Source organism: Corylus avellana, chromosome 1 (genome assembly GCF_965113065.1).
Source record: "Corylus avellana chromosome 1, dhCorAvel1.hap1.2, whole genome shotgun sequence".
In the NCBI taxonomy this organism is placed as follows: Eukaryota; Viridiplantae; Streptophyta; class Magnoliopsida; order Fagales; family Betulaceae; genus Corylus; species Corylus avellana.
In genome coordinates, this window is record NC_142490.1 from 8,775,059 (window position 1) to 8,788,313 (window position 13,255).

The following is a 13,255-nucleotide window of genomic DNA, read 5'->3' on the forward strand; positions in this document are numbered from 1 at the left end:
TAAAAATTAAAAATTAAAAAAAAAAAAAAAATTCGGCCAACAACAACACAAGTTTTTTTTTTTCACTTTTAAAATTCGGCAACCCCTTTTTGGCCCTTGGGAGTAGTTCGGCCACCCCCATTAGCCAAAATTGTGTGGCCGGCTTTTTTTTAGAGGTTTAGTTTTTTTTATTATTATTTTTAATTTTTAAGAAACGTGGCAAATTGTTAATTTTCTCTAACGGAAACTTAACGAGATATCGATTTTGTATTTTCTTATAGGTGAGATACGAGATTTAACTGTTTTGGAAACTTTGGGGGGGGGGGGGAGAAAAAAAAATGCAAACCGAGGTACTAAAAAAGTACTTAACCCTAATATTAATTAAAAAAAAAAAATTATGACTTACCATTTTCTATCAACTTAATCTTTTGAGATAAGTTGTAATTTAACATAATATCAAAGCAAATGTCTTGAGTTTGAACTTTATCTCCATAATTCACCTCTCATTTTAGTTAAATATTTCACGTGTTAAATAAATTTAAGCTCACACGTTAAAGAAAATATTAAAATGTTAATAAAATTAATTAATTAAACCACTTAAATTTTTTAAATAAGTGATAGTTTAACACTGCCTAGTGTACCCTCATGGGTTTTCAACACATTAGTCAATTTCTTCATTTTTTCTTCTTTTTCAATTTTGGAAGGAACTTTTAGAGAAAGAACATTATAATTCTCATAAGATAAATTCTATATACTACATTTTTATCCCACAACGCTAACATGACAGTGTTAACCAACCCTTTAATCTTTCCTTTTTTTTAAAACAAGAACTAATCTAAGAATTAGTTCAAACTGTCACGTCAATATTGAGATATAATTATAGGACAAAAATATGATTTCTAGCATTACTCTTCTCCCTTAAGCAAGAATTAGGCTTCATATAAGGGATGTCTTGGTGGCTCTAGTAAAGGCCATGAAATGAAGGGTATAGTTCAAAGATTCCCCAAAATGAACCAAACTTCAAATCTACATCTTGAGGGCTTCTCCAAGGATTTCCCTCATGGTCTTTTTCCAAAAGTGGAACTCTATCATCTCCGTCCAATGTTTTTGTGCTCTATTATGATATGATTACATGCTCTACAGGGTACTTTCGTTGAATAAATACATGCACATATATGTACTTGATGGGTGTCTCAGCAGGTGCCATTACATAATAGGTGAGTAGTCAAAGACCATAAGCAATAGGATCACGAGCGTATTCACAGAAGAGAAATGCTACATATTGGGTCATGCCTTGCCGGGTGAGGAACTTGTTCGATAGCTAGTGGTCGGGAGGCCGATCTCGAAGCGCGGTTGTGTGGAAGATGATCCCTCTGTGTCTTATGTGGTGTATATAGAATGAAAGAAATACTAGATGTTTTGAAAATTTCACTAGGACCATAAAGGAATTGACTCATTTTTTTTCTTTACTCTTTACTCTTGGACGACCACTTGACTAGCTCCTTTAGTGATTAGTTTCTCTGATTTTCTTTTTCATTTCTCTCCCTCTTAAGCACTCTCTGTGTATACTTCCTGTATATGTGGGTTGCGCCCCTTTGCGTTTTTTATATCATTATTACTTATCAAAAAAAGAAATGCTACATATACTTTGAAGTGCTTACTCTTAAGTGCAACATGGTAGTAAAAATTATCATTAGATTTTAAACGGGTTAATCTGCATATGATATATCAATGGTAATTTTCACTGTCACATTATGGAATAAGCACTTAAAATACATACAGCATTGCTCATCCCATAAACATTACAAATAAACTAAAAACCTTTCAGAGCGAGGCGTGGAGCTTTGGTCTAGTGGACATGGAGGAGAGGAAGTTGACGAGTGAGGACATAGAACTCAAGGCAACCTTCAGCACTTCTTGTGAGCAACCTGGCTTCACCATGTTCTTTACCTAAGACAGGACATGCAAAAGCAGGCTGGTGTTTAAGTGGCATAAAGGATCAAGAGCATAAAGCTAAAAAAAAAAAATGCTAGGATGCTGCATAAAATTTAAAATATATATTCCAAGATTAGGCCATGAGACGTTCAAAACATTCCTAATGATTCTTAACAGGAAAATTCCATTTAATATCTAAATGGGTAATTGAGACCTTTAGAAACTAAAAAAAGAAAAATTGAAACCATTCTGTTTTGTTAATATTGAGATAAAACTACATACTATCATTTGTTTCATTCCAGTGCATGAGTATGTGAAAGATAAAACAATTACCAAAATCTTCAAGATAGGGTTCATGCGGAACATGATAGGAACCTCACTGAAAAATTGAGGAGCATCGATGAATCCCACTTAATGCAGTAGCTCGCATTGCCATGAACAGATTTCCATGTCTCAAAGTACTTTGTATTACCCGAAAATATTTACAAAAAACATTTTACTATCCGAACTATAAAGTTGACAAAACAAGTCTCAAAATTTGTTTTCTCAGAATTACTAGTCCATATGGTAAGAGGCTGTCAAAAGTTGGGGTACATAAATTAGCCTTTTTTATTTTTACGTGATAGCTTGTAAAAATTTTGACTTGTCAAACCAGATTTCCAGAACTTACAAGAGTTAAACTACAAAATTGATATCAAGATTTTCCTGTTTTGAGTTGCAAGAAAGGGCTGTTTGGTAAGGGAGCATTATAAAAAATCTGCTTGATAAGTGCACTTTTCATGCTGAAAAAATATAGTTGGGGCTTATTTGTTTAACTTTATAGTTTAGGGAAGTAAATCATTTTTGCAACATAGTTCAAATTACTGAAGTGTGTCAAGAAAAAGGGGAAAACAAGCCTAACTATAATATGTTTTGGATGTAGTAATTGCAGTTACTCAAGAAGTTCTTGGATCATATCTGTGATTTTGGTGGTGAATTCATGCTTTATGCTAACCATGTAAGTTAAAAAAAATGGAAACTTGACTTGATCTTTATTTTGACACATCTTCCAGGCTTGACACAGTCTTCCAATTAGCCAAATTCTAGCAAACCATACTTCTTAAGTGCACATAATAAATACCTTTGAAACTACTAAGCATTGATCCTAGTTATTATAAATTAAGGATCCATTTATTTTGACATAAAACATATCCAATGTTTACATAAAAAATCTCTCAATAAGAATCCACAAAAGACAATAACACAAAAACTGACAAGCTAAGAAGCTGGCGAATCTAAAGCTAAGGACGGGGGATCAGAAGTAGGGGATGATGAATTTGAGGTCATATGTAGTGGCACGGGGAAGACCAAGGAAAGGATGACAAGAAAGTAGTAATAGTGGTGCATAGGAGAGAGGAGGAGGACTAAAGTTGGGTTATTGCAAAACATGATATATGCATCAATCACATGCAAATCATATGCAGTGGATAACATAAGGATCATGCCACAACTTTTCAAAAATCAAAACTATATTCAATCAAACATGAATCCCACAATGGGAATCTCCATGCCTAATTAGTGTAAACCACTTTGGTTCACATTGATGTTCTGATGGGGCTAGGTCAGGCTATAACTTAATTGGACTTGAGGGCTCACCTACGGTTCTCACCGTCTAGGCCCCTCTTGTGTGGCTCAACTGGACTTGAGGGCTTACCTACGGTTCCCACCGTTTAGGCTCCTCCTATACGGCTAAATTGGACTTGAGGGCTCACCTACGGTTCCCACCATCTAGGCCCCTCCTATGTAGCTCCCAACTCCTCTTGTGTGGCTCAATTGGACTTGAGGGCTTACCTACGGTTCCCACCGTCTAGGCTCCTCCTGTGTGTCTCCTAACACCTCTTGTGAGACTCACAGTGAGTAGGTGCTACTATGGTCACGGCCAAGTAGAAAAGTCATAGTTAGTCTCCCCCGCCTGCCTTTTTCGCTAAAAAAAAAAAACATAAATAATATTAAAAGAAGACATACCTTTGATGCTTAATCCTCAAGATACAATAGTTAGTACTCTTAGAATCATAAAGATCTTATCCTCAATTACCATAGGAAGGCTAGGAGAACGGGTTCCTTTATCGGTTTTCTCCTTGGTATGCGTTGTAGGCCTAGAGAAGGAATGAGTGAGAAAATTGTTTTCTTCCTCCAAGACCCTACCTAGCACAGGCCCCCTAGAGAAAACCTCACACCATGTGGCTGGCTAGCCCTTTAATGGGATATATATAGCTTGAGGAAGGACCTAAAGAAGAAAAATAAACCTAGCTCCAATGGCCTTTGGACTCTTGTAATGCCATAACTAGCCCAAAGTTACCATTAATTATATTCCATTCCACTATAAAAATATACTTGCCCTTTAGGATTTATTTAATTACACAAGAGCTCCCTAACTACTGAATATTGTATTTGATCCCTCCATGATACTTGTAGAGAAATAAAGTCTAAATAAATTTATTGTCACTTATTTCTTTTACCTCTTGATTCTTTAATTACCCAATTTAATCTATTGATTATTCCTATACTCTTAGAACCAAATTCTATAGAGTATATTTTTTTTAGTAACTTCTAACTAAAATGTCCAGGCCTAAGACTTAGAATAATCAATTCACATTAAATCCATCTTAAGCAAATATTCATGTCTCATATCGAGATCTTGGATTCCATCTTGCGGAGTAGTGTTCCTACAACGCTACACCCAATGTATTGAGGTTTTGACTATACAAGATCTCACTCCTATATACATCAAGTAACATACACTTCACATTTGAATTCAAAATCCTCTCAAGAATGAGAGTCAGTGTCACTAGCAGTCGTGAATTTAACTATTCAATTGACAATAGTTTATAGAATAATAACTCACGGTGGTCCAATTCAATGTATTCCAAATACATCAACATATCAGTCAAAAGTCTCCACTTCCATAATTTAGACATATCATCGTAATTGATATGTTATAGTAGTATTAGATAAAATGTCCAATTTCATCACCAACTACAAACTAATATTTATAAGTTACAAAGAACTTGTGATTTAGATGTTTTGAGCATTAATTTCATTAATAAACCTGAATAGCATGCAATGTAACCAACGGACAACATTCATCAAATGAATATGTAATGCCCAAACAGTCAAGTAATTCTCATAAAATAAAATACTTTTATTGAGTGAAAATGTCATGCAAATTGAATTTTAGGGCACTAATCCTAATAGGGGAAAAGGGCCTCATGCAGAGGAGTATAAAGGTGTCGGTAGAAAGGAATGAGGACGAGGGTAGAAGGAGGTGGTGGTGACATTGTGAAAGAGTCGGAGGGGAGAAGGGGGAGAAGAGCTAGTGGCGCTGGAGCAAAGGAGTGTGGTGGGAGATATTTGAGAGGGAGAGGAGAGAATGATGAGAGGAAAATAAAAATAAAGGCAGGGCTGCAATTCCAGAAAATGACTTATGCTTTGTTAAACCGTAAGCCACACTTTGTTAAAGCATAAGCCATGTTTTCCAATAACGAGGTATTTTTCAATAGAATCAAATAAAGGAAAATACATAATATATTTTACCCTAAAATAAACAAAGGCTGATGGAAAATTATTGATCGACTATGAACATAGAAAATAACCAGGAAAAAAAGAGATTTGAACAATACAAGAGAAGCCAAAAGTGGAGGCAATGGGCAATTAATAAACAAAAAATGAAAAGACTAGAATAGAAGACTGAAGAATTAATAAGAAATTGGCACTTACCTTGTCGAGGTAATCCTGCAACTCCTTTATCTTCTCCATATAGACAAGGTCTTCTGTGCACAAACCTATGTCATTATTAGGATTTGATTCATCCAACTGAGGGAGTGTTGGATTTTGATAGGAATTGTCCTTCAAAAACTTTTCAGGATTTCTGTTACAAAGCTGAAAAAAGGAAAGAAAAAAAAGAGTAATACAGTGATCAATGGCGCTAGACAACAAAACCTCAGTCAGAACCTGCAGTAAGAACCACCTATGTACTATAAGCTACATTCATTCATAAGGATTTTCTAAAATTTTCACTTTAGTTTATACCAGCTGGCTTGATAAGCCTGAGCTTGGGCCACCATGCTCCACTTACTTGCAAAGAAGATTTAGGAGTACATGATGCAATTATTATAATGTTTCACCATCATCATCATCATCATCATCATAGCTTAAACCCATCAGTTATAACTGTTATTTGTTTCTTTTCCAGCAGTGTCATGGAAATTTCACTATGAATTAGGCTCCACGGATAAAGCTTTCATCACCTTATTATTGTTAAACAGATGTGTTCTCATTAGTGAATTTCACAAGAAACTATCAATGAGGCCTCATAGACAACATTTTGATTGTATAATTATAGCCCGTACAACATTCTCTTGCAAGAATGCAAGGAGTCAAGGGACAGAAATCTTCATATGGTTTTATTTAAATCTGAAAAATGCAATGCATCATATTCTTATAGTGTCTCACTCAATAAATGAATATTGTTGTAACCCAGATGCCTATTTCTTTGGCCTTCAAAATAATACACATCTTTTCATATTAAATAAATGAGCATTTAATAGAAACAAGGATACATCCACAAAATACAAACATCACCAAACAACAACAACAACAAAACATCAGCACACACCTACAAACACCTACTGCTACACTACCAGCAGACACACAAAACATAACTCATACTCAGCAACAAATTGAAGAAAAAATCCTCACCCTACAGGAATTAGTACGATTATGAGCATTCCATTTCAACCAATATGGTACATCTGGACAGTCCAAAACATCTTAAGAGTCAAAAAGCTACCAGGGTTTCGTGCCTTTTAGCTACTTTTTTACCCTATTAAGTTTCATACCCAATCACCAGGTTATGTGGCAGCAAACCAATTCTTCTAATCTAAACCCTAAACATAACTCATACTCAGCAACAAATTGAAGAAAAAATCCTCACCCTACAGGAATTAGTACGATTATGAGCATTCTATTTCAACCAAATATGGTACATCTGGACAGTCCAAAACATCTTAAGAGTCAAAAAGCTACCAGGGTTTCGCGCCTTTTAGCTACTTTTTTACCCTATTAAGTTTCATACCCAATCACCAGGTTATCTGGCAGCAAACCAATTCTTCTAATCCTGCACCACAGCCTACTAGAAAAACTTCAATCATGATATCGATGTTCAAAGCTGTTCTGCAGAAAACATAAAACATTACCCTTGAGCCCCCATCTAAGAGCAAAACAATGTTCAGGCAGAGTCATATACTATAGGCATCTTACAACAAACAATTTCAATTGTATCCCCTCAAATATATCATATATCTTTTTAGAACAGCAATCAGTTCATATACTGCATACCACCAAGAAATGCATATTGGGGCCTCCTGGGCATGAGGATAAACTGCTTAGCCCATCAAGGGTGAAAGCTCCTGGATTACCTGGTAACTGGTTCTAACGGGTGGGGTCAGTTACCCGTAGGAGTTTAATTAACGGTGAGGATTGTTGTACAGTATACGTTTGCGACGTGCAATTAATCTGAGTAAAATTCTCCTACGTTATTAAAAAAAAAAAAATGCTTATTGGGCTCTATGTATTAACAAACAGCAATTGCCCAGGTATTTGTGCAAAAAGGAATAACCCAGTCCTTGCAAAAATTATCAAAATGAAAAAAACAAAAAAAGTTGACAATTATAGCTACTAAGAATATAAATGAAAAAAGCATAATTCTTGTTGATGCAATTGGAACTTATCATCAAAACAGAACAATTTAGATACTCCTTTGTGACTCTAGCTTTTATTTTTTCTTTTTTAAGTAATCGAAATATCATTAAAAAAGCGTTAGGCACCCCAAGTACACAAGTAATATAATATATTGCCCCCACCCCCAAATATATATATAAATATATTGTGTAAGTACTATTGCTTGTTGCCCCTTTATTAGTAAGAATGCTGGGAAGTTCTTGCAAATAAACACGTTTACTGAATAGAAACATTAAACTAAAAGCCCACACAAAATGAACACCTAGGAAAAAAAAGCCATATGCGACAAGAGAAAACACTTAGCTAGAAGAAGAAAAAGAACAAAAAAAATCATGAAAACTTGGGACCAAAGGAGAAATATAAGCAATTGTACAAAGATAACGAGTATTGAAGTAAAAAGACGTAAGCTCCTCTATTATTCTCTTACGATCTTCAAAACTTTTTTGTGACTCTGGTGGCAACTAGATCAACGTGTTTTTGCTTCAAGAGAAGCTCCTATTGAAGTTCACTATGAATCTTTGAGTATCTATCATGAGATTTATGAGCACTACCTAAAAGTAAGAAGAATAAACAAAATCTCAAGGAACAGAAAGCTCAAAAACCAGAGAAATCTTGAAATTAGGTCTAATTTTGGTGTGGGGCCCTAATGGGTACCCCCCATAGGCTAGTCTCATCAGTATCATGTTTTGTTTTATGCTCTATTACATTAGGAAACTGCTGTTTAGCATTATAATTTAATTGCATCGAACTTTCGTACTTTCTAGATTTGCTTGGCCTTGGCTGTAGTAATGATCCCAATGGTCTTATCTTTTGTTGTATTGGGTCTTTATTTGTTGTCTTTTAGCTGTTCCTAGATTGTTTTTAGTAGTTTAAGTAATTAGACACAAAGTCCTATAAATGATTAGTCAGTCAAATTATAGATAATAAATGGTTTGAACTGAAAATAATTTGAATTTGTAGAATATTATTATCATCAGACTTAAAACTGTCTCAAACAAGAGAAAGATTGGAAAACCATTCTCAACTAATCCACAAATAGTTTCCCATTCTTAATTTTCGACCATTGAACACATGACATATGACACCATGGATTTCTTCTCTTTTCATATGCTTAGCTTGCTAAAGAAGTAAAATGCTGATCGTAAAATTTAACTATGTTATAAACGAAAGAAGCTAGTAAGTTGAATTGTCTAGTTATCCTGTCAATAACAAACTCATTAACATGATGAATCACATGATGTGATCAGGATTCTTCTGAAAGGGAAACCCACATGCTACAGCCTACAGAATAAATGTCAATTCGTCTAGTTCAGATATCATGGCAGAATCTAGCATTCACGAAGCAATATAATCACACACTGTATAGCATTTAGTGGCATACCATTTGCTTGCGTTTCACCAAAACCACTGGTCTTGCTAAAACTTCTGCACTCTCGTCTGTAAAAATCAAAGACACCGAATTCAATGCGATTATAATAACATTGAAAGACTTGGAATGCAAGAAATAAGACAGAAACTCTGTTATTTGGTTGATAGAAGCATTTTGTCAAACAAATGGTGAGCGGTTTAGGTTTCACTCTCGTTAATTGGACACTGATAAACGTGCAAAGCTTTACGGACAAATAAAGAGGGTCTAGAAATTTCCGCAGAACCACGGATATCGATTGACAAACTCAAGTTTGAAGTTCTGATCGTTTTTGGGACGCACCTTTGCTTTGTGGTAACACAACGTGAAATGAAGGAAACGCAGCCACACGATAACACTTATATTCGTCCCCCAAAAAAATAAATAAATAATTTCATCGGAGATCTTTGAACTTTCCCTCGATTTAACAAATTTCTCAAACTTCAAAATCTCTCAATTTAGTCACCTGAACTTTTAATTGCAATCTTTAAATATTAAATGACGTTTATACTCCTGACTTTTTTATAAATTTCAACTTTACCCTTAATTTCAAAACGTTTTTTTATTTTTTGAAATTATGGATATTTTTGTCTTTTTTGGTATTTCTAACGGCTAAATTTGATGAAGGGGTTCAAATTGAGAACAATTGAAAGTTCATGGGACTAAATTAAGAGATTTTGAAGTTTAAGAAGTTAGCCAGGAGTTTGTCAAATCGAGTGTAAATTTATGAGTTTTCAGTGAAGTTACCCAAAAAAAAAAAAAAAAAAAAAAAAACACTTTGGACCAGCATGTGGTTATTAACGGCTCATTACTCATGTTTAACGTGAATAAATATGTACACATTTAAAACAAAAAACAAAAATATGGGTACATTTTTTTTCATGAAAAACGATTCACATCAATATTTTTTTTTTTTTTATCTTTTTCTCATTTTATTTTACGCTTTCAATAAATCAATCATTAGATTTATGGATTTATATGAACCACACACAAATTCAATGGTAATTAATCCATTCATTATAAAAATTGTTAAAATATGATTTATCTCTTTTCATATTTCAATTATTTGGTTTAGAATTTAATGGTTAAATTTTGGGTATGGTTCTTTAATAAAAGGAAAAGTCAAGTCCAATGCTCATGCAAATCTCACCAATCTAACGGCTATGGGAAAATGGGGCTTATTTGTGGCGATCCGAACCTTGCCCCTTTTTAACAAGTCAAATCATCACAATAACATTACTTTGCATAACAATATAATCAATTATAAACTAATTATATCATATATCAAAGATGTTGTCGTCAAAAGCTAGGGATGCCCCTTATGAACCGATGCCGAGTTACACCCCTAACTTTGATAAGCATATTTAAAAAGTCCTTATCAAAATTCTCCAATATATTTATTATAAGACAATAATTTCTTGCAAACTGGTTTCTAGAATACTCCTATAAACTAGCCTCTAAAAATGACATGTGTTGTACATGCTTCTTCTTTTTTTCTTTTTCTTGTTTTTTCCCCTATTCCAAGAGGTAAAAGGGAAAAGGGGAATTATAAAGAAATAAGCAGAAAATGGGTGGATAACCCAAACAACAGCCCCGATACGGCTAGAAAATGGTCTGGCAACCAAAGAACCGAGTAACCAACAGGAATGGGTCAATAAATTAACTTGGCCCATTAAGAAAACCAAAGCGGCCACGGAGGGCTGCATCTAGAAGCAAAGTAAAAAGCTTCGAAACGAAAACTTCCAGAAACATTACGAGAAGAACAATAACCAAACTGGCATCGAGAAAGGCTGAATTGAAGTTGCCGACGAGCAGCCCAACCAAATCGAACAAAATTAACATAAGAACACCGGAAGGTAGAGTCTCCAACAAAAAAAAAATCAACAACCCAAGGAGGCAAAAACCCAAACAAAAAAAGGAAATATAGTAGACAAAAACATAAAACAACGAAAGGAGAGGCGGATGGTAGCCACAAAGGCTGTGAGATGTAACACCCTACTCCATTGACACACAATATTGTCCGCTTTTGGCTCTCCTGAACCAGACTTCACAAGAGGTCACTCATCCTGGTACTACTCTCGTATAAGCTCGCTTAACTGCAGAAATTCTAATGGAATCATGACCTTCACAACTTTAAAACGTGTTGTTATCAAGAAGGGTGGGAATATACATATAAGCACATCCCCATCTCCATACCCAAGAAATGTGGGACGCCACATGAGATGCGCGTGATGTACACGCACCGGTGAGTGAAGATCACTAGACGGCACTAGGACACCATAATGTGGAATGCAGGCATCGTCGAGGAGCTGGAGAGCTAGAGAGGAAGATGAGTGGGCATGTGGTAAGCTAGAAGTAATTGAGAAAAGTAGATCAGACTTCGAAAACAACCAATTTGAGAACCACGTCCTTTCTGACAAACGACACGGTGGTTGCAACAATCAGCATGGTGGTAATGGCGGCTGGCAGTGAGGGAGAACCTTGGAAAAGATGGAGAAGAAGAAGAAACACAAAAGAAGTGGAAGAGCAGGAGAAAAAATAGAATGGGAAAGAGGGAGGAGGGATCTCTTCCCTCCTCCCCCTAAAACAACCGCATAAGGCGGTAGCAAAACCTCATGAAGGAAGTAAGAGATCTTAAGGCGCTCCAGTGGTGGTGCGACCACCCCCGGCCGATTCTGTGGGTGGCTGATCACCCATTTTTAGGTTTTTTTTTTCAATTTGTATTGAAAAAACAAAAAAAAAATGTGGGGAGTTTTTAGTAATTTTGATTCAATTACAGTTAGATCATGTATGTTGCTACCAAACTAAAGAATTTGAATAATTATTCAATTCTAACATCTTCTATTCCCAGTAATACCTATTCATTTTCTTAATGGAATACTCATTTCGCAAACCAAACGGGGCCTTAGTGTCACCTTCCAACATGGACATAGGACATCAGACATGCTAAATGCTAACAATCTAGTGATCTTGACATGACTTCTTCGGTGTGTCTATAGATAGGAAATACATGTCTGCATCTATGTTTTAGTTGGTGGTTATATGCAGGAGAACCATGGATGGTGAAATTGTTTTGACATAACAAACTATAAGCATTTTTCCAGACAAAAATGCATAACACTGTCATAAGTTTGGAATTTGTTTAGTTAACTAATGATGAATATTAGATAAGCACTTGAGCAACTGTTGGATATATATGGAGGGAACACAAGTCTTTTGTAAGCACTTAAGTACTGTTTACAAAATTTTAATGGAAGCATCCTACAATTTTATTTTATTTTTTGGTACAAGCTAGATGGTTTCAGAAATGATTATCTTTGTCTTTCTTGTTGGCCAACTTATGCCGCAGTGGATATATATATATATATATTTGTCTTTAAAGCAGATGATCTGAAATATCCTTAGCTTGGTCCAAGTTGTGCCAGAGACATGCTACGTAGCCTTTATTGTTGTGGAATATCTTATATGCCAAGTGCCATAGTGCTAACTTAGGCATCAGAGCTGTATCCCGCCAGTTCCGGCAAGCTCTTTTGCCTAATATTTTTTTATTTTACAGGAGCTTTTACGTCACGAATAAGAAAACTGTCACAACAATTATTAATACCTTTTAACATAAATTTTTTTTTCTCAATGTTCACAAAGATTTGCAACTTGGACTAACATGTCCACGCTTCACATGTGATGGCAAGAAACTGAGAGCAAGTTCAGCAAAAGATTTAGCTAGGAATCTAATTTTAGTCTACTTATAATTCTCGTAAACTATTGCACTCATGCATTTTCAAAGGTCATACAATGAAACTAGGACACTGATATGTTGCATCTCTAACAGCAGCAGTACAAAGTATTGGATCTACATTCATTGAGAAAGAAAGAGCTAATAAGAAGTTTTCCGATATAGTGAGCTATGGAATCCAGCATTAATGGAGGAAAACAAGTCTTCTGGCTAGTTTGTGTAAACTTTACTTAAGTGCTGTCGTGTACCATTTATGGTTTAAACATAGGCTTAAATGGAAAGGGAAATTTTGTAAATCTGATGTAACTATTGAGCTTTGTATTAGTCAGGGGCTTAATTTAGATATCTTGCATTGATTGTTTTCCCTTGTATTTGGGGGAGAGCTTGTTTGTGAAGGTGCATAGGGTGATCACACTATTATAAGT

General features: G+C 35.2%; 1 protein-coding gene across 1 annotated transcript; it reads right to left on the reverse strand.

The window, feature by feature from the left end:
• Positions 1–1,642: 1,642 nt before the first annotated feature.
• Positions 1,643–9,427, reverse strand: LOC132170683 (pyrophosphate--fructose 6-phosphate 1-phosphotransferase subunit alpha). The gene is made up of 4 exons (XM_059581757.2): positions 9,401–9,427; positions 9,074–9,129; positions 5,671–5,832; positions 1,643–1,929 (listed from the first exon to the last, which is right to left on the reverse strand). Exons 2-4 carry the CDS (start codon positions 9,074–9,076, stop codon positions 1,804–1,806), a joined length of 291 nt encoding a protein of 96 aa, XP_059437740.1. The 5' UTR covers positions 9,077–9,129; positions 9,401–9,427; the 3' UTR covers positions 1,643–1,803.
• Positions 9,428–13,255: the final 3,828 nt, after the last annotated feature.